This window comes from Microchirus variegatus (genome assembly GCF_963457635.1).
Source record: "Microchirus variegatus genome assembly, chromosome: 3".
In the NCBI taxonomy this organism is placed as follows: Eukaryota; Metazoa; Chordata; class Actinopteri; order Pleuronectiformes; family Soleidae; genus Microchirus; species Microchirus variegatus.
In genome coordinates this window covers 32,277,128-32,297,812 of record NC_139804.1, presented here as the reverse complement: position 1 = coordinate 32,297,812, position 20,685 = coordinate 32,277,128, and the positions used below count along the sequence as shown (strand labels likewise).

Here is a 20,685-nt window from a genome sequence, read left to right as displayed (position 1 = left end):
ATGACTTGACCAAAGGTGCAGAGTCTCAAAGTACGAGGCCAGAGCAGTAAAAAGGAAAAGTGGTTTTAGTCCAAACAAAACATGCAGAGGAACTCAATGAATATAGAGTATCGCTATTATGTCTGTCATGAAGGTCAAAGGTGATGTGTTTGGGGCTTGGTTGAAGCTCCGGTTTCAATTCAGTGGATCAGAATAGCTCAAATTGACACCAGGACCCATCTGCCCACTGAATTAATCCTCCACTCTCTTCCATTTGGCCATTTTTTTGTTTTCTTTATCAGCTCTCTCCATTTCTTTATTCATTCGGTTGACTTTTGAAAGGCGAGAGGTGACATGTCCTGGGGCATCTGTGAATTCTTCTTCTTTTTTTAATTCAGCGATTTCAAGTGCAGCATTTGCAGACTGCAGGGTCACCGGCAGTTATACTTTCCCTCTTCCCTCCCTCCCTCCCTCCCTCCCTCCCTCCCTCTCTCTCTCCTTCTCTCACACTCTTTCTCTCTCCTTGTGAAATCGATCGTTTGTTTGTACAGAGCTCAAACGGGAGCGGGAGAAGGATTCAGGGCTTTGCTGGCAACGCAAATAAAAAAAACAGAAATGCTGCTGGGGAAGGCAGGCAAAGAGAAAAGGCAGCAAACCTCCCCTTTTCTCACTCTTGTCACTGCACATGACCTTGGGGCCAGACCGAGCTGGTGAGCGGGCGAGCGGAGGAACCGCCCAGCAGATACTGATGCACGCACAGAGGAATTTGGAAGGCAGAGTGGAGCTTGGCTCGCTGAACCCTAGTCCTCTGCTTAAGTGAGTGCAAATTAACCGAAAATAAAACTTTTAAATATGTCAATACGAATTTGGTTTGTTGTCCACACACTCGGAAAAAACCCCGCAATCACATCAGAACAAAGTTCCCGTGGCGTTTGAGAAAGGGCTTCTCTTGTGATGCTAATCCGCTCGGCTGTTAAACATGAAGGGCCGAGCAACAGGTGAGCAGCCTTCACGCGTCTGTGGCCCCCGCTAATAGAGAGAGACTGCGGCGAAACGCAGACAGTAGTCGACAGTAGCTGACACCGACTATCAAACACGCGGCGCAGAGAAGATGTCTGCCAGGGAAGCAGCCGCTGGTGTGAGGCGGAGGATGAAGGGAAGACAGGGGGGGGAATGAAGAGAGAGCGATAGCTGGGAGAGGATGACAGAATGACACACGGGGGACAGAGATGTTTGTTTTTCTGTGAGCCTGTCTGTCTGTCTCTGTTAAAAAGTGCCTGCACAGTCTTTTCCTCTTGCTCTGTCACAGTCGTCTCAGTGGTGACTGAGGTGGTGGAGCCCCACGGGGGTCAGCCATGTAAGGAACATAAAAGGCCAATTTAATTTAGCGCGTCCGCGGCTACAAAGTATTTTAATTCCGACAGCTGTGACTGAGGAGTTAATATTTGACTTGTCAGAAGTGGAGCCGGGGCCAGTGAATCATTGTAATTCTCATTAAGAGGCTCTCCCCCAGCAGCACCCTAATGCAGAATAATGAAAGTCAAGACGGAGTGAGCTTCTAATGCCAGTTGAGGCCTATCTTTTAATATTTCCCTCTTGATGGATTAGAGAAGCGGGAAATTCATCTTGGATCATAGGGCCTAATTTAATAAGGGATCATTCCAGGAGTATTGCATTTTATAATAATGTCATTTAAAGTGTCGTCTTCCATTTTTACTGTCCCATATGTATGCTTATATAATGGTGCCGGAGGGATGTGTTTTTACAGTGCTGGGATTCTCTTCTGCGTCCACGCACACCCCCTCCAGACCATGCCACACTTTCCCTCCGTGGTCTGCAGGCTCTCGGCTCAGGTTTTCATTTCACATTTCGGTCATTGAGCCAATTGAGTGAGCAGTTATGAGAAGTTCACTTACTCCAGTATGTTGCTGTTTCCCCAAATTATTTCTAATAGTATTTAAAATCACTGTGATATGAGTGTTGGGATTGCAAATATCACCCAGAGGAAATATGATAAACGTCCATTACATTTGCTCCATCACAAGCCTGTAAAACCACTCACGGAGAGGCAGCCTCGCTATATTTATCCAGCCCACTCACGAAAAAGAAAAATGGCTTTTAGGGAATAAATTACACAAATGTAACTAATATGAAGAAGTGTTGACGTTAGCAGCGGCTCAAAGCTCACAGATATACCTCGTAAAGGCTCATATGAGAGACAAAAATGCTGCATGTTACTGGGGAAAAGCCTCTGAGTGCATTTGTTTCTTGTGTACATCACAAAGGACGGCTCCAAAGAAAAACAATCACACTGTAATCTTTGTCGTTTGGAATTTTCAATTTTGCACAAAAAACATGTTAAACCGGGTCTGAAACCAAGTTACTACAGAAACAATTATAGTGATGCTTTTATAAGAAGTGGTGCAGCTCTCTTTATATATACACTGTATATATATATATACTTGGTTGTTTTTTCATACAACCTACCACCATTTTTAGTACTTTCTCAAGAGCGAGGAGTCGGTTGTGTGTCTGTAAATGGTCACTGACAGTTTCAACCAATGCAGACAACCGACTTAATCTTCATGCTTTCATAAAATGATCAATGGCTTAATTCAACAATGGCCCTTAATAGTGTGAAAATAGCCTTAAAATGTCCGTCCGTACTTTTTTTTGGTTTATTTTAACCATGAAAAATGAAAAAACAAAAACTTTTATTTAAAAACAACACTAGTTTTACATGAACGTCAGATTTTGCATGTTCAATTTGAAATTTGAACAGTATGAAATAGGGATGTGAATCTTTGGGTGGCTCACGATTCGATTCTGATTCTTAGGGTCAGGATTTGATTCAAAATCGATTCTCGATTCAACCGATTGGATTCCTACGATTCTCGATTCAAACATTGATGCAATGCATAGTGTGTTAAGGCAAATTGTGGCATAAAACAATACAGTTTGTATAAGATAATGTGATCACACAAAGGCAAAATTTAATAAACAAATCAAAACTTACTTACTGTAGAAAAATTAACAGAAAGTTTATGAATCGATTCAGAATCGTGGATGATTAGAATCGCGAGGTGAATCGATATTTTTCCCCCACCCCTAGTATAAAACATTATTTAAAATAACTTTTTTTTGTTATTTTTGTCACAATGCCAAAAAAATGGCCCAAAAAATAGAAACTATGTACAGGCGTTTTTCCAACTCTTTCTTCTCTGGTGACAAAGACGATGATTCGTCACATTCCTGCAACAGCGTGGGTGAAATTACCGTAATAACCACATGTTGGCTTTGACGCGCAACTTCACCGTTTTCAGAAACCGCTATAGTGCAAACCGTACTCTCGTTAAAGGGTTAATTCACAGACATTGTTGTATTCATCTAACTCTTCATTAGAGAGAGAAAACAAAGGAATTACTTTTCAAAATGTCAAACTTTTTCCATCAAGCACTTTTGTTTATGGGAAACAAACCCAAACCACAGCAAATAAACCAATGAAATCATATTTAAGTGAATGTTTCAGACTGATAAAGAAAACTTAGTGGTTAAACGTCTGTCTCCAGTTTGACAGAGGTGTTCTTTTACAGGAGTGCGTTTACATGTGACCCCTTAAAAGGGTCCCTGTCATCATTAAGATAAGAGGCAGTCTCTCAAGCGCGCTTTAGTTCAACAAAGTGCTTCCTCTTTGGCGCACTCATGTCTTTGGCACCTCCGTCAAGCTCCTGCTGCAGTACATGCTCCTCTCTGTCTCCATCTGCTCTGCTCATATCACTGCCCTTGTCCTCCTGACTCTGCTTTCTCTAGGACTTTGTCTCTGTTCCCCCCCCCCCTCCACATTCCACACTCTTGAGTTCACTGAAGTCCAAAATCAATGTCAGTCAGTCAGTCAGTCAGCTGAGCGCACAGGGATTTTCAAAACGGATTCAGGTCAAAGTGTAAAATCTCACTTTTGAGTGTTGCTGCCAGTTGAGAGACATGGTGGTTTTAAATCAGTTTGCTAAGAAACACTTATGTTGCTGTCTGCTATTTTAGGAACGCGTGCATCACAAGTCACTCAACTTCTTCGAATTAATGTCCACTGTAAAATGAAAGACTTGACTTCGACTTGGGTAAAATGACTCGAAAGTACTTGACTCGTTGTATATTGTAATTTTCTCAAATATTTTGGCATTAACATTACAGTTTGTTTTTTGGACATGGACAACATCGGGTGCTTTTGCAGCCTTGCGTACAAACCTGGCAACCGAGCGACACCAACACCACAAGGTGAAATTCTAATCTGTTCAAATCCCACAAAGGAAGGTAAGACAGGCAGTCAGTTGGTTGCTACTTTAAGCTAACGCTAGTTGACATGGTCATGATAAGGGCTAATATTTGAAACCATGCATGGAAACATGGTTTAATGTAGGCATAGTGTCAGTGTTCTTTACATTTTAGGCTCTGTAGTTTTATTTATTTTCGGGGGTTTTTTGGCACCATGAAGCAGTCCTTGCATTGTGTGAGTAACACAGTGTTTCTGTTACAGATAAAACTCTAGTAGTTTAACATATTTAAATGGGAAATATCATCTTTATATTCATTCGACTTGACTTATAACTTTTTGATTTAAAGCACGGACTCGACTTGACTTTCTCTTGCGACAATGACTTGCTTGAGACTTGAAGGTTAAAACGTGTGACTTGCATGTCTAGGACTTAGTCCCATCTCTGCAATAAAGGAAATTATATATCTGCACACACACACACACACACTCACACACACACTCATGCTGCTGTCCAGTGTTTTTCACATCAAGAGATAGCCACTAAATACCCTGGCTTTAAACAACAGGGACAAACTCAAACCGTCAGCTCTTTTGCTCGGTTCCTATCACGATGAATGATATTTCCAAGTCCGAAAAACAAGTGTGACAAATTTGGAGAGACATAAAGGGACGGTCACACACTGAGAAGTAGTGATATCACAGGAGGGAGGGGGGGGGGAGCGTAAGTGAGGGCTAACTTGCGAGATCTATTTTTACATCCCATTTCAGAATGAGATAGTGTCCGTCTCTCACACTCCCCCGCTGTGCAGGAAGCTAATGCAGGCCTATTTAATTAGACGTTGGCAGATTGTTGAGCCAACACTGTAATCCAATAGAACGTCGCACCACTGCGGGGTCCTGCCTCCTCCGACGCCTCCTTGGCCTCCGTAATGCAGCTCAGTCAGCTCTTCGCATTTTTCCCTGCCCTTCCCTCCGCTTGTGACATCAATTTACATTAGCCCGCATTAAAACAAGATGCATTCACTCCACCGGTGACTCACGCGGCCCACTCAACCCACTGCTCCCAGTTGAACCTGACATGGGGGCCTGCAACATTATACATCACCATTCATACTCATCCTATTAGCCCATAATATGACACGTGAACATGTCTGTGTGCGCTTCTCGTGTGTCTTTATCTCGCAGCCCGGGGACAGTGGCTTACATGCACTCGCCTGAGGAGTAAATTACCATAGCAATACAGCTGTCAATAGTGCTGTATCAATGAGGGGATACAAGTGGCAGGATCAATGAGTAAGACGTCCTGGATGACAGACGCTGTCCTGGTTTGAAATTCTATTACGTCCAAAGCACTTGACCCCTTGATCCCATATTCTACTGCGCCCAAAACTCTTATTAATATGCACAAGACATAAAAAAAAAAACATGTGAGAATGTGAGTGAGAATAAGAAGGCTATGTAGCGCCCCCTAGCCTCAATACGGGAGGAAAAGGAAGGCTAACATCTTGCGAGGTTTGGGGAATGCCTTGATATAGAGGCGTTGCAGTTGATCACATCAATATGTGAACATGCACAGTACTGTCTTTAGATTAGATTTAAGGGATTTTAGTCCCGTCCGAATGTGCTATGTCAGTAAACATTATGTCAGTTAAAGAAAAAGGTGCGGAACAATTACCCCAAATAAAACTATCGACCAGCCATAAATACGAGCGTAAATATTCCGCCAGCTCCTGATTACAAGTAGTTTTCTGCAGGTTGTGATATAAAGAAGTAGCGTAGTAAACACACATGACGACAAAAGTTGAGGGTGGTGCATAACGTCTGGGAAGTCGTGGTGAAGTTGTTTACATGTAGCATGGTACCAGGTCGGGTATCACTAGGTTCATTGCCTCCTCTTGGCCTCCCACATCGGGGTCCTTGTCAGTGCCCTGGGTAACTGGGTATGGTGACAGAACATGTGCCTTGCCTGGGATTTACTCGCCATGGGATTTACCTGCATACTTTTACATAGAATTGGCCATGAATATTACAAATGCCCTGTAGTAAAAATGATCTTCTTCACGCTCCATCCCGACCTCTGAGGTCTAATAACAAGCTGCTTTTAGATTTGCCAAATTCCAGACTAAAAACCCGGTGTGATCGGGGCCTTTTCTGTAGCTGCCCCCAAACTTCGGAACGCGTTAGCCATGGAAATGAAATCTGCTCCCAACATTGAACATTTTAAATTAACGCTTTTAAAGACCCAACTCTTCTCCTTGGCCTTCAACCCAGACACTTCTATCTAGTCTTTATCATTTATTATGTCACTATTTTAATTGATTAGATATTTTTAAAAAAAAATGATTGCTGTGCCTTTAAATCTGTAAAGCACTTTAGCCAACCTTGGTTGTTTTTCAATGTGCTCTAGAAATAAAGTTGACTTGACTTGACTTGACTTGACTGCTCCCCATGTAAAACTAATCCTCTCCGTGTAGGGGTTTTGACAATCACACAATCCTGTGTAATAATAATAATGAGACACATGTTCTAATTGAAAGATACAGCATTTGTTTGTAGACTTTTGTGTCTTTGATTCTCTACATTGGCCAGCAAAGGTGGACTCAAGCTTGTGCTGCTGATGTTAAGTCGTGCCCGTCCCCGTGACAACCGGATATCATATTCTTTATATATTAACATTCAAAGTCTCTGTTCCAATTCACTCGTGGAATAAAAGTACATTGACCCAAAGTAGTGGTTAATGTACGAATTACACGATGAGTTAAATAAACTGTGACGGGCACTTTCAGAGATGAAACTACTATCTAACTTAGCCTCACTGACACTGAGACCAACTCCAATATTAAAAAAGTGCACCAGTCAAAGAAGAATCCAAGAGAGTAATGACAACGTTTAATGTTTTCTTATGTTATAGACATTTAGTAAAACATTACCTCCATAACATCTGAATATTTCCTCTTCATCTGATAGAATTACTGTATTTTATACTTTATTAATCCCCTTAGGGAATTTTCTTCTTTGCATTTAACCCGTCCTATACTTGAAACCTTAGGGTTGGATATCTTGCTCAGGGGTATCCCAGCCCTTTGACCTGGTGGGGCGTCAAACCAGCAACCCTCTGGTTACCAGCCTTTCCACTTGGCCATGGGCTGCCTCCTATGATTTTTATAATTATTTGTGATGAAACCCTATCACATATATAGTATATCATCTAAAGACAGACAGTGAAGATCACGGCGGTTCAGTGGTAGAGTCGGTCGTCTTTCAACGCGAGGGTTCGATTCCCAGCTTAGCTAATGTACATGCTGATGTGTCCCTGGACGAGACACTCTATACCTCACATTGCTCCTGACCTGACAGCTGTGAGTTGAAAACTGTGTAAAAGAACCAGGATGTGCTGAGTGTGAATGTGTGAGTGAATGAGGTGTGAACGGGTGAATGGCTAAACTGTAGTTAAGCAGCTTTGAGAGCTAAGAAAACACCATTTACATGCAACACTGAGTGAATACATGGTCTTTTTTTTTATTTTACTGTACCAGTGCAGTGGCCGTGCCTTGTCTCACTCAAAGTGCTGTGTGAGTGAGAGGGGGAGTGGCTACAGTAGAGCAGCGAAAGCCAATGTGTGCGTCTTTTACCGATATATTTAAAGGTGCCATATGTAAGAATGTGGCCAAAAACGGTTACTACATTCAAATTCAAAACACCGAGGTCTTTTAGGTTTCGTTTTCTGACATAACTGGCAACCCGTAGTTGCTCGGCAGCTGAGACTCTACTGACTGCAATGATTGGTAGATGCCAAATCATGATTTCAAAACATAAACATAATTTTTTTAATGCAAATATTTTGTCTGTACTGTTGTTGTTGGTGAGTTCAGTTTGTTATATGAACATTATTCCTGAGTCTCTGTGACATATTAGGAGGATTTTATGGCCAGTTGCTTTAGATGTATTACATAATGCACCTTTAACGATATCTTTTGCATTATTTATCCAAACAACGTCAAACTTAGCACTGCACTTACTCTTACCCGTAGTAAGACGCCTGTCGAGTTTGAAATCAATCGGACCTTTATATCTTAAGTTAAATAGATATAGAGAACAAAACACCTCCCTACCCTTTTGCTTCAAATGAAAACACGTGAAGTTGCATCATCATCTTCGTAATAAACCATGTAAACAAGAAAAGAATGTATTTCTAATGTTCACCAGTTTGAGTTGTATGTTTTCTAACATCCGTGCGCCGCGCTGATTGCTGTCGTGCACGTAGACTTGGGATTTATGGCGAACGTGAAATCAGCGAGCAGCTCCGTGAGTATAACATTTACACTACGCAGGTGATTGATGCTCACTGAGAACCCGGCTCTTATTTTCCATCACATCCAAACTCTGCCTTCACCCACATGTCTGTCACGAGTTCAGAGAGCATTTGAATGCGGTCAACAGATAAATAAATGGTTATAAATGGTTCCTCAGACGGGATGTTTGAAAAGCGCTTTGACCCCAAAATGAATGATCCCGGACCTCCCTGGATTTGCCCACAATAAAAAGACACTTGAGCATCCTGATACAAATATTGGGCGATTTGTCGGCCTCTTTGTCATTTCATGACATTTTTAAAATGACATTCTGTAAACTCCAGACAGCGTGAATACAATCAATACGAGATGAGTTAAGCCTGTGTTTCCAAGAGGCTTTTTGTAATTTAAGAGTCTGTGTACAAACATCTGATGATTGAAAAGCAAGTACTCGATTATACTCGCACACAGATGATTGGATCTCAGCGGCTTGTAAATACAGAGCAGCGTACAGTATTTACCGAGCGTCTCTCTCTGTCTTAGCGTTCATTTTCTTCTCACACTCCATCAGTGCTCACATAAACCCAGTCCTCGGTGCCTCCGCACTGCACCCAATATCACCTTCTTTTTTTTTTCTGTTCAATGGAAACAATAAAATCCCCTGTTAGCTACTAATGCCCACAGGTTTCAGCACAAACAGCCTTGTTATGTCTTCTTCCCAGGGCAGCCAGTTATACATTATGTTATCTCCCTAATCTGCAAACCAGCTGTAACTGGAAGCAAATTAATAACAAATAAAAATGTGTAGATTGCCCTGGGGCAGCCAAACAGGAAACAGTGAAACAATTAGACTTCTTGTTTTGTTCTGACCTCTCTTTTGTTTTGTTCTACTTAAGCGACTGAATCGAAGGCGCTTGTAGATATAGAGTCTGTTGTTTTTCTCTGCGTCTGTAATCACCACGGTTAAACCTCCCTGGTCATAGCAGGGGTCAGAATCTGCGTGAACACCCACTTTTTCATCCTACAGTGAAATTAAATCCAGCGTTAGAGCCGGAGCTCCGTGAACGCTGTAATTCTCTGCTGACTGCAGCCCACACTGAGTGATGCAGTCAGCCACCCAGGCCTGCACGGCACACGCATACGATAAGAGGCAGCCATACCGTGTGTCCTAATTGCTGGCCTGAGTGCTATTTGAGGGAGTTTTTCAGCAGGTTTTCTTTTTCACTTTCGCTCCATTTGATGCCTTTGAAGTCGCTCTTTTATCTGCCGCTGCTCCTGATGGCTGTTGTCTTTGGTGCAGTTGCCTTGTGCGTCCTGCTCTTTGAGCGCAGTATATACTTGCTACATGCAGCTGAATGTGAGTCCTCGAGAAGAGGAGATTTTCTTTGCCTCGCGTATGCTTTTCCATCGTATAAACGCACGTTGGGTATTATCACACTTATCCACTGTCAGTGAAAACTGCTCCGTGCGATTGTTTAACTTGCCCTCATTTTGATAAAGGGCCAAGTGTGGGAAATGAGAGAGTAGTGTGTTTGTCTCCGGGGTTGTAGTGGGGGGTAAATATAGCAACAAGACAGCACCAGTTGATATGAAGGATGGTGGTGTGGAGTGGTGTTCTGACTCACCACTAAAGCTTTGGTGTGTGTGTTTTTCTCTGTGTGTGTGTGTGTGTGTGTGAGAGAGAGAGAGAGAGAGAGAGAGAGAGAGAGAGAGAGAGAGAGAGAGAGAGAGAGAGAAAGAGGAAGAGAGAAGCCATGACTGGAATGTGTGGTCGTAAAATCATATCGTTACAAAACTTAAAATAGTTGTCTTTACTCTGCGTTAAACCCATTCACATTTCACATATGCAGGCCTTCGCTCTCAATGACTTCATCAAAAATGAAATGTGTGTGTCTGGTATTCCTTATATAATGGGGTCCTAAATCTGTTTATACAGTCACAATATGGGGGACACAATTCAAGTCCCCATAATGTAAATTACCTATTACTAAGGTACATTTTAAGGTGAAGCCATGTTTAAAGTTAGGCTGAGGTCAGGGTTAGGGTAAGGTTAAGGTCAGGGGTCAGGGTTAGGATTAGGCCTGTAGTGGTTATGGTTAAAATTAGAATAAGTCTCCAGGAAATTACTGTTAGTCTTATTGTTCAAATCATTATATATTTCTGTATGTCTCTCCCTCTCTCTATCTGTGTGTGAGTGTGTGTGTGTGTGCGTGTGCCCACTCCTCAATCTGACTCACTCTATGATCATCCACTGCAAGAGACACAGAGAGAGAAAAAAGTGAGAGTGTACATGAGTTAGTGAAGATGGGGGGGGGGGGGGGTTACAGTGAGGTGAAGCCAGAGAGAGAGAGAGAGAGAGTCTGTGTGGCTGGCTCCCGGCTGGCTGTGTGTGTGTGTGTGTGTGTGTGTGTGTGTGTGTGTGTGTGTGTGTGTGTGTGTGTGTGTGTGTGTGTGTGCGTGTGTGTCTTAAAAGAGTGTGTTGAGAGCCCTGGTCGTCTCCATGTCTAATCAGGAGAACACTTGTGTGTCCCCGTCTCATTGTCTCCTGGGCCCCTCTGAGCAGAGACCCCCCACCACCACCACCCCCCACTCCAGAGCTACACCTCAGGACATGCTGATACAGCTGCTGGACCACTAACCACAGACATGTCAGTATAGTGAAGAGGTATGTGTGTGTGTGTGTGTGTGTGTGTGTGTGTGTGTGTGTGTGTGTGTGTGTGTGTGTGTGTGTGTGTGTGTGTGTGTGTGTGTGTGTGTGTGTGTGTGTGTGTGTGTGTGTGTGTGTGGATGAATGCACGGGCAGCTGATAGATAAGTCCTTCAGGCTGCTGCTGGAAATTAATTATCCCCTTCACAAATGCACCGTGTATAGTTTTCATTACACAGCACAGAAAAGTGTCCTCGTGCTGCTCTGAAATAATGAGTGTTAATGTAGTGACACTTTTTTAATGTTATATCACACTAATATGTTTTTCCTTAATAACCCTAACATCACTGCTTTTATTGCTAAGGGAAAAAAATAATAAATGTGACATGGTCACACACACATTTAACTTATAAGTTAAAAAAAAAAAAAAATGGGGGACCGTCGCAGGGCATGCGCGCGCCCGAGGCTGGGCAGCAGTGCGCGCCCCCGACTCAGCAGTTTCCCAGTTCCGTCTCCTCCATTACTGGCGAGGCTCGCGATCAATAATTCAATAGTTTTGGCGTCGAGCTCCTGCCCCAAACGTCGACATACACAAACAGTGCAGACTCTATCGGCGCAGAGTCTGTGAGATCAGTATTAATTAATAGCTAAAGACATTCTGTTTTGTGGGGAAAATATCGGAAGGATAATGCGATCTGGATTCCTATAATTACAGGCTCCAGTGTCAGGTGTTTATTAAATGTTCAATAAGAGGCGGTTAAGATGTCAGGAAATGAATCAGGCAAATTTGTAAGTCAAGTGAGGCAGGCGATAAGAAACCCTTTTCTTTTTCTTTTTTTTTTCTTCTTTTTGTTACACACTCAGAAACCTTGGATTTATTTTACACTCTGGAACTATATATATATATATATATATATATATATATATATATATTCAGGCCATATTTCTTGAAGATGGGCGGAAGTGAATGACACTGAATTTCCATATAGCTCTACATATATATATATATACACACACATGTATATATATAAACACTTTGTAAAATTACATTAAAAAAATACAATAAATATTTTACATACAGGCTTGCATCCTGCAAAATAAATAATAATAAATAAATAAAAAATATTAAATTGTGCATCAAATCCTATTTTGAAAGGAAACTGTTTTGGTTTTTTTATCTCCCTTTTTTCCTTGTTTTTTTTTTGGTTGGGGGGGGGGGGGGGGCTTGTACTGGAAATTACCAGTCCTCTTCTCCAACTGCTCCATAACCAAACTATGAATAATGCATCGCTTTGGCAGCAACAGACACCATGTTCCTGACTAAACGGGCCTGTCACAACTGTGACGTTATCAAAAGACCTACAGCTACTGGCATGAATTATTAAAACAAATCTTCTGCCCTCAAAGCTTCACCAGCAATAATAATAATAACAATAATAATAATAATAAGTTAAATAATGTCAAGTCATTAAAGAAACTTTGATTTATTGAACGAAAAAAAAAAGATTTCTTTCGGTGGTTTCACGTTTCACATGTGTGATGGAGAAAAAATAAAACATTTTCATGAATATTCTTCTTTTTTCTTTTTTTGTTTTCTCTTACAAACCCGTGTCTCGGGTTAAGCTCACTCACGTCCACTGTTATAAAAAACATCAAAATTACATACAGAAAAAGCACGTGAGTGTGTGTGTGTGTGTGTGAGTGAGTGTGTGTGTGCGTGTGTGTTTTAATACACTAACAAAGTAAAATACAAAAATGAACAAGTTTCCCCCACAAGGCATTCATGAAGCCACGAAATCATAAAAAATAATGCATGTGTTATAAACATATTTTACACGTGCCCGTACCGGTTCACATAGAGTGTGTGTGTGTGTGTATGTGTGTGTCACTGTCATTCTCAAGTATTTACTCTGTTGTTGTTGTTGTTGTTGTTGTTGGGATGGCGTTTATGACGTAACTCTCATTTTAAAAAAGTCAAAAAAAAAAGTTACCACATTTTTAAAATATGGACACTGATAAAAATAAAAAATGTTCAGCAGAGCCTCTCTCTCTCACACACACACACACACACACACGCACACGCACATAAATATTATAATCTCACATTTCTGGTGTGTTTCACCTTCTCACCACAGGAGGTCCACTCAAGGTCAAACAAAGGCCAAACATTCAAGTGAGAGTCGAGGAAAGAGGGCGAGAGACAGAGATGGCTCCTCATCACATCATCATCTCACGTCATCTGACGTCATCACGTCACCCGTGGAGACAAACTCATGCAAACACTGCTGAGGCATTTTTTCAATTTGGGAAAAACACAAAACAAAAATCAAAAAATTGTCCTTTTTGTTGTTGTTGTTGTTCAGTTTCTATTTTGTCAAAGAATTCCCGCTCTGTCCTTTCACAGAGAACGTATTGGTGAAATATAACGAGGCCAGCCTCTATATTATAGGTTCAAAACCAAAAGCAGAACAATAATAATAATAATAATAACAATATAATATTAAAACAGAACAAAAAAAACATGGTTTGGCAAAGTATATCGACCGTCCCAGCTAAGCTGCTCCATCCTCCTCTTCCTCCTCCTCCTCTTCCTCAGCCATGTGGCCGCACAGGAAGACTCATTGTCCATTCCAGCAGATGTTATTATTATTATTTTTTGATGTCCAAAAGTCATCATCATGTCTGTGTAGGCTATTTCACGTCACAGTCTCTGTCTTTTTGTTGTCTTCATCACATAAATAGCCTATATTTTTATACGTATACTCGTTGTCCTTCATTTAGAAAACAAAAACAAAAAAAAAACATAAATATGGTCCATGGATAATTTTCTCTCTCTCTCTCTTTTCCCACTTTGAAAGCGTTCGTGATCAGTGTCTCTTCCCGTGTCGCGAGCACGTGCCAAAGAGCGCGTGCACGCCCCGCGCCCACGCGTCGTCCTGGCGTCACAGTCCCAGCGCGGCCGTGTGCTTCTTGGCCTTCAGTCTCAGGTCCGCGATGCTCGAGTTCTTGCTGGTGTTCTTGGCGGCGGCGGCGGCGGCCACCACCGACGCGGCGGACGCGGACTCGGCCGCGAGCGTCGCCAGCGGCAGCCCGAACGGCGGCGCGGGGAACATCATGTAGGGCGCGTGCGCCGCCAGGTGAGAGTGCAGGTGGTGCTGCGCGTGGGCCACGGCGCTGTCCAGCTGCAGCTGCGCCTGCACCTGAAAGGAGAAGGGCGGCACGTTGCAATGACTATCCTACGGGACAGGACGCACGGATGGATGGGTGGGGGGGGGGGGGGAGAGAAGGGGGGGAGAACATGCGTTAACTTTGTGGGTTTTCTGAAGGGTCATTTCACTGTAGTGTGGCTCAAACAACACATTTAATCTTATTTATTATTCTAATTTAATATGGTTTTTGGTTCAAGATTTCCATTTGGCTAAAATTGGCACATACACATTTTTATTCCCAGAATTGTTTGCCACAGAATGAATTTGGCAGGAGCAGCAGGTCAGACCACCATGTTTTTAAAGGGCAAAACTAAACTAAAGAACACCCTTTGACTTTTTAATAATCACTGCCATATGTTCCCCTACATACTTGGAAGGGAAGGCTGACACGAGACTGCAACCTGCAGAAAGGCCTCAATAAATAAACAAAGAAATAAATACCTCACTTAGTAATTTATATCCCATGATGTACATGGTGCCCCTTTTTTTGCACTGCACTTGAGCCCCCTGAAATGTCTGAGCATGCCCCTGCTGCGGCTGCAGGTGTGTGTGTGTGACTCAGCTGTGTGTGAACTGGTGTGAGCCGCTTTGATGATAGAAGTCATCACTCAGTGAGTGATGACTTCTACGGGACTGCATTGTTGACTACACTGTAACTCTTGAGAATCAAAGGTCAATTTTTTTTGAACATCAATAACGTGAAATCTAATCTCAGCTCAAATTGTCATTTACTTTTCAGTTTTACTGGGCCTTTGTCTGAATAGACTTAACATAAACAATTATTATTATTATTATTATTGTGCACTTGATTTGACTCTTCGTGCACTATATTGCGTGCCACTTAAGAGCGTTTTCTAGCTTTACATCAGGTGTGTCAAACATACGGCCCGTGGGCCAGAACCGGCACACCTGAGGGTAAGCTCCGGCCCGCGGGATGAATTTTTGAAAATGAGAAATAATGTTATATATACTTATTTTCTCCTGTTACAGATACCTGTGACTACATGCCTTTGTAGATCCACTGTGATCTGCCAGTTGTAATGGAAGACATAATTGTAAAAGTAAGCATAATATTGTTGAAATTGCAATATTTTTCTTCAAGAAATTTCAGGTTGTTCATAATATGTTACTTTGTTAAATGTAAAAACAAAAGGAAACATTTGGAGTTCTTATTGTTTATGGCTTATTATGCTAATATTTTACTGGCCTGAACTAAAATGAGTTTGACACCTCTGGTTTATGCTATTCTGCATGCTGTGCTGCTTTTCCTGTCATGATTCTGGTGTAATATAACAAAAACAGGATGAACCTGAACAAAAAGCTTCATTTAAAATATTCAGAATTAACCTCTGCTGTTTTATTATAGAGCTGCAAATTATATCTCTGTTTATATAATAATGTCTGTTGTTCACCGAAGCACATTTCTTTTAAAAAATACAAGTGATTATGATTGTGATTTATGACTGTCCTGGCACATGTAAAGACACAAGAGTCCACTGCTCTTCACTGGGACTGGACTCTCTACATAGCACTTGGCTGCAGAGCCTGTGCCAGGACAGCAGTCCGGAGATGGTTCTGGGTTTTTAAGACTCCATGCTTCAGAGTAACTTGCCTGTTGGAATGGCATCCGCAAAGCTCCCACGTTGACATATGGCGCTACACGACAGGCTTCAAACTGATTCGCTGCTCCAATCAGAACTCCTGCAAAAAAACACACACACACACAAAGAAAATCCTCAAGTTTAATAAACAGTCAAGTGAAGAAATCACTGTAACTGCGGCACCATTCAGTGGCGCTGCGTAAAGATGAAGGACTGTTGCCTTGTCATGGAACCAAATAAAAGCCAGTCTTTTTACATACATATATATATTTGATGCATTTTACCTTTATGTAGCTGGTTCTCCTGTTTTCTGCACTTGGCTCTTCTGTTCTGGAACCAAACCTGCGGGGACAGGAATTAATTAGAGACCTGCTGATTGGCAGCTGCTTGTAAGGCCACGTGTAATTCCTCTGAAAGTGACAACAACCGCAGAAAAACAATATCCCCGAGGAGGAGCGCTGAAATATTAATGACACTGCTTAACCCTGGATTTTAATTATTACATTATAGCCTACAAGGATGTGAGTGTGGAGCACAGAGAGGGTGAGCGAGGGAGAGGGGAAACGGAAACACTGGAAGAGTGTGTATTTTTCCTTTTTTGGCAAAATCTGGATATTTAAAAAATGATCTGAACAGAGGAGCACTCTTGTTGAGGACGTGCAGCCGCTGCTGGGTTGTAATAAATAACCTTGTCGGCGTTGGTTTCGTCTTCCTGTATGGATCAGTGTCCCCGAAGAGATGAGCGGACCCTCAGATATCGAATAGCAGAAAATGCTGTTACGGTTTTGGACATCAGAGCAAAGCGATCTGAGAGCATCTCCCTCTTCTCCTCCTCCTCCTCCTCCTCTCCTTCTCCCCTCATCTGCCTCTTATTAAATGACCGCTGAAATTAATTACCCTTATCTGCAGAAAATCCATGTCAGAGGGGCCCGTTTAACGTGCCTCTATAATCCACGATAACAATAAATTCATAATAATAATAATAATGCTTTTAAAAAACGCTTCAAAGAATCCTGATTTCAGCAGCATGCACGAAAAGCCTTTAATCTGAGGCAAACGCGGATTAAACACACACACACACACACACACACACACACACACACACACACACACACACACACACACTGAACTGGGAGTAAATTAGCCCACATTACAACGTGTCACTGTGTAATCTCTCCCACATTAAACCCACGCGCACACACACACACACACACACACACAGTGGAAGCATGATTCTATCGATTGTGCTGTCAGCTGCCTTCGTTTATTGACCACAGAGTGAGTGTCAATCGGAAGTCATTTTTTGCAGCCTTCAGGTCATTTATTGCGATGATAAAAGCAAATGCTCTGTTATTATTGATTAAGGGGTGGTTTTTAAAATAAACGTGACTGCAACTGGTAAATAATAATAATAATAATAATAATATGTTTAATATGCTGTGGCAGAAGAAAGGAGAAGAGAAGAGGGAGAAAGGGCTTGTTGAAAATAATACATAATGTATGTAAATCCCTGAGCTGTGCTCCTTGTTTGGGACACAATACGTCTTATTGGTGGGATTCCAGTTCAGGCCGAGGAGGAGGAGGAGGGGGGGGGGATTGGTGGATTGGTGGGTGAGCAGTGCATTAAAAAAAAAAGCTGCTTTAACTTTTGTCTGGAGGAGTGTGTGTGGAGGCTAAGTTTTGGGATGGAGACAAATGTTCAGTCCTCCTCTCAGTGCGAGATGAAATGAGTCTGGGAGAATCTATTCTATGGTTTTGGATAAATCAGATGAAGACTTGGACTACATGTCCACTGTCTCTGTCTCTGTTACACAACACGTGTGTGTGTGTGTGTGTGTCCTAAATCCCTCCTCCTCCTCCTCTTCTTCCTCTGCCTGTGCAGATGGTTCTGTCCCAGCAGCAGCAGCAGCTCTGACAAACAAGGCCCTGATGGTAACAACATCTATGCAGCTATACAAAACTGCACAGACAATTAAATATTTGCAGCATAATTTGTGCCCGTGTTACCACTCTCAAAGTGACAAAGCAGGGACTATTTGTGAGGATTAACGCACATTATTATTATAGCAGGGGGGAGAAAACTGACCTCTTCAAGGAGGGGGGTAAGGAAAGAAAATAGGGAAATACCATTCTGATGATGACCAGTTTTCTTTCTTCTTATTATTATTTTTAAAAAGTTAAATCTTATACACGTGTAAATTAGAAATTGGATTCATCTGATTACAGCACGTTTGTCCTCAACAAAACACAAAATCTTAAACAGAATTAACCCCAGACAGGGATTATAGGAGAGTAAATAAATATTATTAAGAATAATATTCATAATAATAACACCACCACCAACAACAGTAGAGATAATAATAATAATTGGGCAGTAAGTAACATTTCTAATTTTGCCTTAAAAATAATGATATTAATTTTTATTATTATGTATGTGTGTGTGTGTGTGTGTGTGTGCAAATGAATCCCTTGAGATGAACCATCTCATTTTCGAGGGGCTCCAAAAAATAATCACATCATATATTTACATGAATTTCCCCCCAGCGACCCATTATTATGATTATTATTATTATTATCATTACTGTTGTTATTAGTGTTATTAATAGTATTTCCAGTTGACTGCTTCTACCTGCACTCGGGCCTCCGACAGTCCCAGCCGCTGACTCAGCTCCTCCCGCATGAAGGCGTCCGGATAGTGGGTCTCGTCGAAGAGTCGCTCCAGCTCGTTGAGCTGCTCCAGCGTGAAGTTAGTCCGACTTCTCCTCTGTTTGATTTTCGTCTGTGCCTCGTCCTCCATGGGCTTCGAGTCCTCTTTCCTCTCCTTCACATCCGTGATGCCTGCATGACGATGAGGAGGAGGAGATGGACACATGATGAGCATCAGCTGCACTCTGACCCAACAACCTGTGTTGCGGTGGTCACCTCTAACCTCCAAATATCATCACATTTATGTTTTGACGCGCGTTTGATCTTCAAAATAAGAGCGAGTCCGCACAGCGAATAAGCGAACTAAACCTTCTGTATGGAATCAAGAAAATAAAAGCAGAGAAAAGAAAGGAAGACATGCCCCCTCAGCCCTCAGATATCACATCAGACCTCGGATGTTTTGTAGAGCTACATAAAGCTCTTTAATTATTAACTGCTTATAAATATGCATCACGGTGCCCACTGTTGATGTCTGATCCACGCTTGTCGCAGTTCCGCTTTTAACCACGCTGCCCGTGACGAACACGTCTTTTTTTGTGTTTTTTTTTTTTTACAAAGTTATTTTAAAAATATATATAATAATAATAACGATGATGATATAATGTCCAAAGTGTTGTCACATGTTGTCCTTGGCTTTAAAATCCACACAGCGACCATTCATTCACATCTAATAATTGTTTTCTTAAAAGACACACACACACACACAGACAGAAGTGGGAATTGGTTTGTTAGAAGTTATCACTATTATTATTATACTAATAATTATTTAAATATGTTCTATAATTTATACATGTGTTTTTTTTTCCAATGGCGAATTATTGAAACACACTTTCACCCACTGTTGTGATTTAATATTTCACACAATTTCACATTTCTTCTCTCACACCTTAAAACCGATATTTGTGTGTGTATAAATATAAATATAAACACATATTAAGCCAATTAAAATCTATTATACTAATAATAAGAGATGTAAATATAGATAGGTGGTTTAATAAATATAAAATTAAATTAAAAGTTTAAGGATTATTTGTAACACATAAAGATATTTGCTTTCATTTCATAAATTTATTTGACAGATATATTCAGATAAAGGCCTATTTTTTTTGGTTTTGGTGCGTTTATTGTGTGTCTGTGAAAGTTACTGGGCTTAGTTATGAGCGCTAATAAAAAGCCTGTAATGCTTATTATTGATCGGTACAACATCGACATCAACATCATGTGAACAAAAATGCCAGTTTGGAAATAAAGCAACAGTTATCGATCGCGTTATGTCGAGCGTCTTTATTTATCCTGTAACTTCAAGTCTGTTTGGATCGGCTGTTAAACAAAAACAGTGTTTTTCTTATATTCTTATTATCATTATTACAAATAAATAAATAAAATCATGTGTGTGTGTGTGTGATGATGATGGTGTCCGGTGGTAAAAGACTTCCACAGGAGGAGGAGGAGGAGGAGGAGAACCATGCAGTCGTTCCTACCGTCTATGAGTTTGGGGCTCCCGGCGTCTCGTATCCTCTCCGGGCCGAGCATGTCCGTGTCCCTGCCCGGCGAGAGCGCAGCGCTCCGGGTGATGGCGGCCGCCTCTTCTCGGCTCCCCGGCTCCGAGGATAAAGACTCCCTGCTCAGTGCTCGCGTCGAACCGGTCTCCAGCACCTCCCTGTAGGTGATCACCTCCTTCTTCTCCTTCACTTTCTGGTCGAAAGACTTAGACACGAAAGCGGTGAGCTCTTCCATCACTGCTTCCTCTCCTTTAAAAAAAATCTCTCTCACACACACTCACTCTCTCTCTCTCTCTCTCTCTCTCTCTCTCTCTCTCCTTCCCTTGATTCGCTCCACGACAGCTTAAGACATCAATGGTGTGAAGCTCGGTTTAAAGTCGAACCCATTGAAAATGATACGAGGAGATGATGATGATGATGCTGCTGCTGCTGCTGCTGCTGCTGCTGCCAACAACTCTGGAGAGAGGTTAGGAAATAAAC

At 41.8% G+C, this 20,685-nt stretch overlaps 1 protein-coding gene across 1 annotated transcript; it reads right to left on the bottom strand.

Moving 5' to 3' along the window:
- Nucleotides 1-14,129: 14,129 nt before the first annotated feature.
- On the bottom strand, nt 14,130-20,440 carry shox2 (shox homeobox 2; the record flags this gene model as incomplete). Its single annotated transcript, XM_083886210.1, has 5 exons — nt 14,130-14,387; nt 16,009-16,097; nt 16,282-16,339; nt 18,627-18,835; nt 20,185-20,440. The coding sequence occupies 5 exons, from the start codon at nt 20,438-20,440 to the stop codon at nt 14,130-14,132; spliced, it is 870 nt and encodes a 289-aa protein (XP_083742336.1).
- Nucleotides 20,441-20,685: the final 245 nt, after the last annotated feature.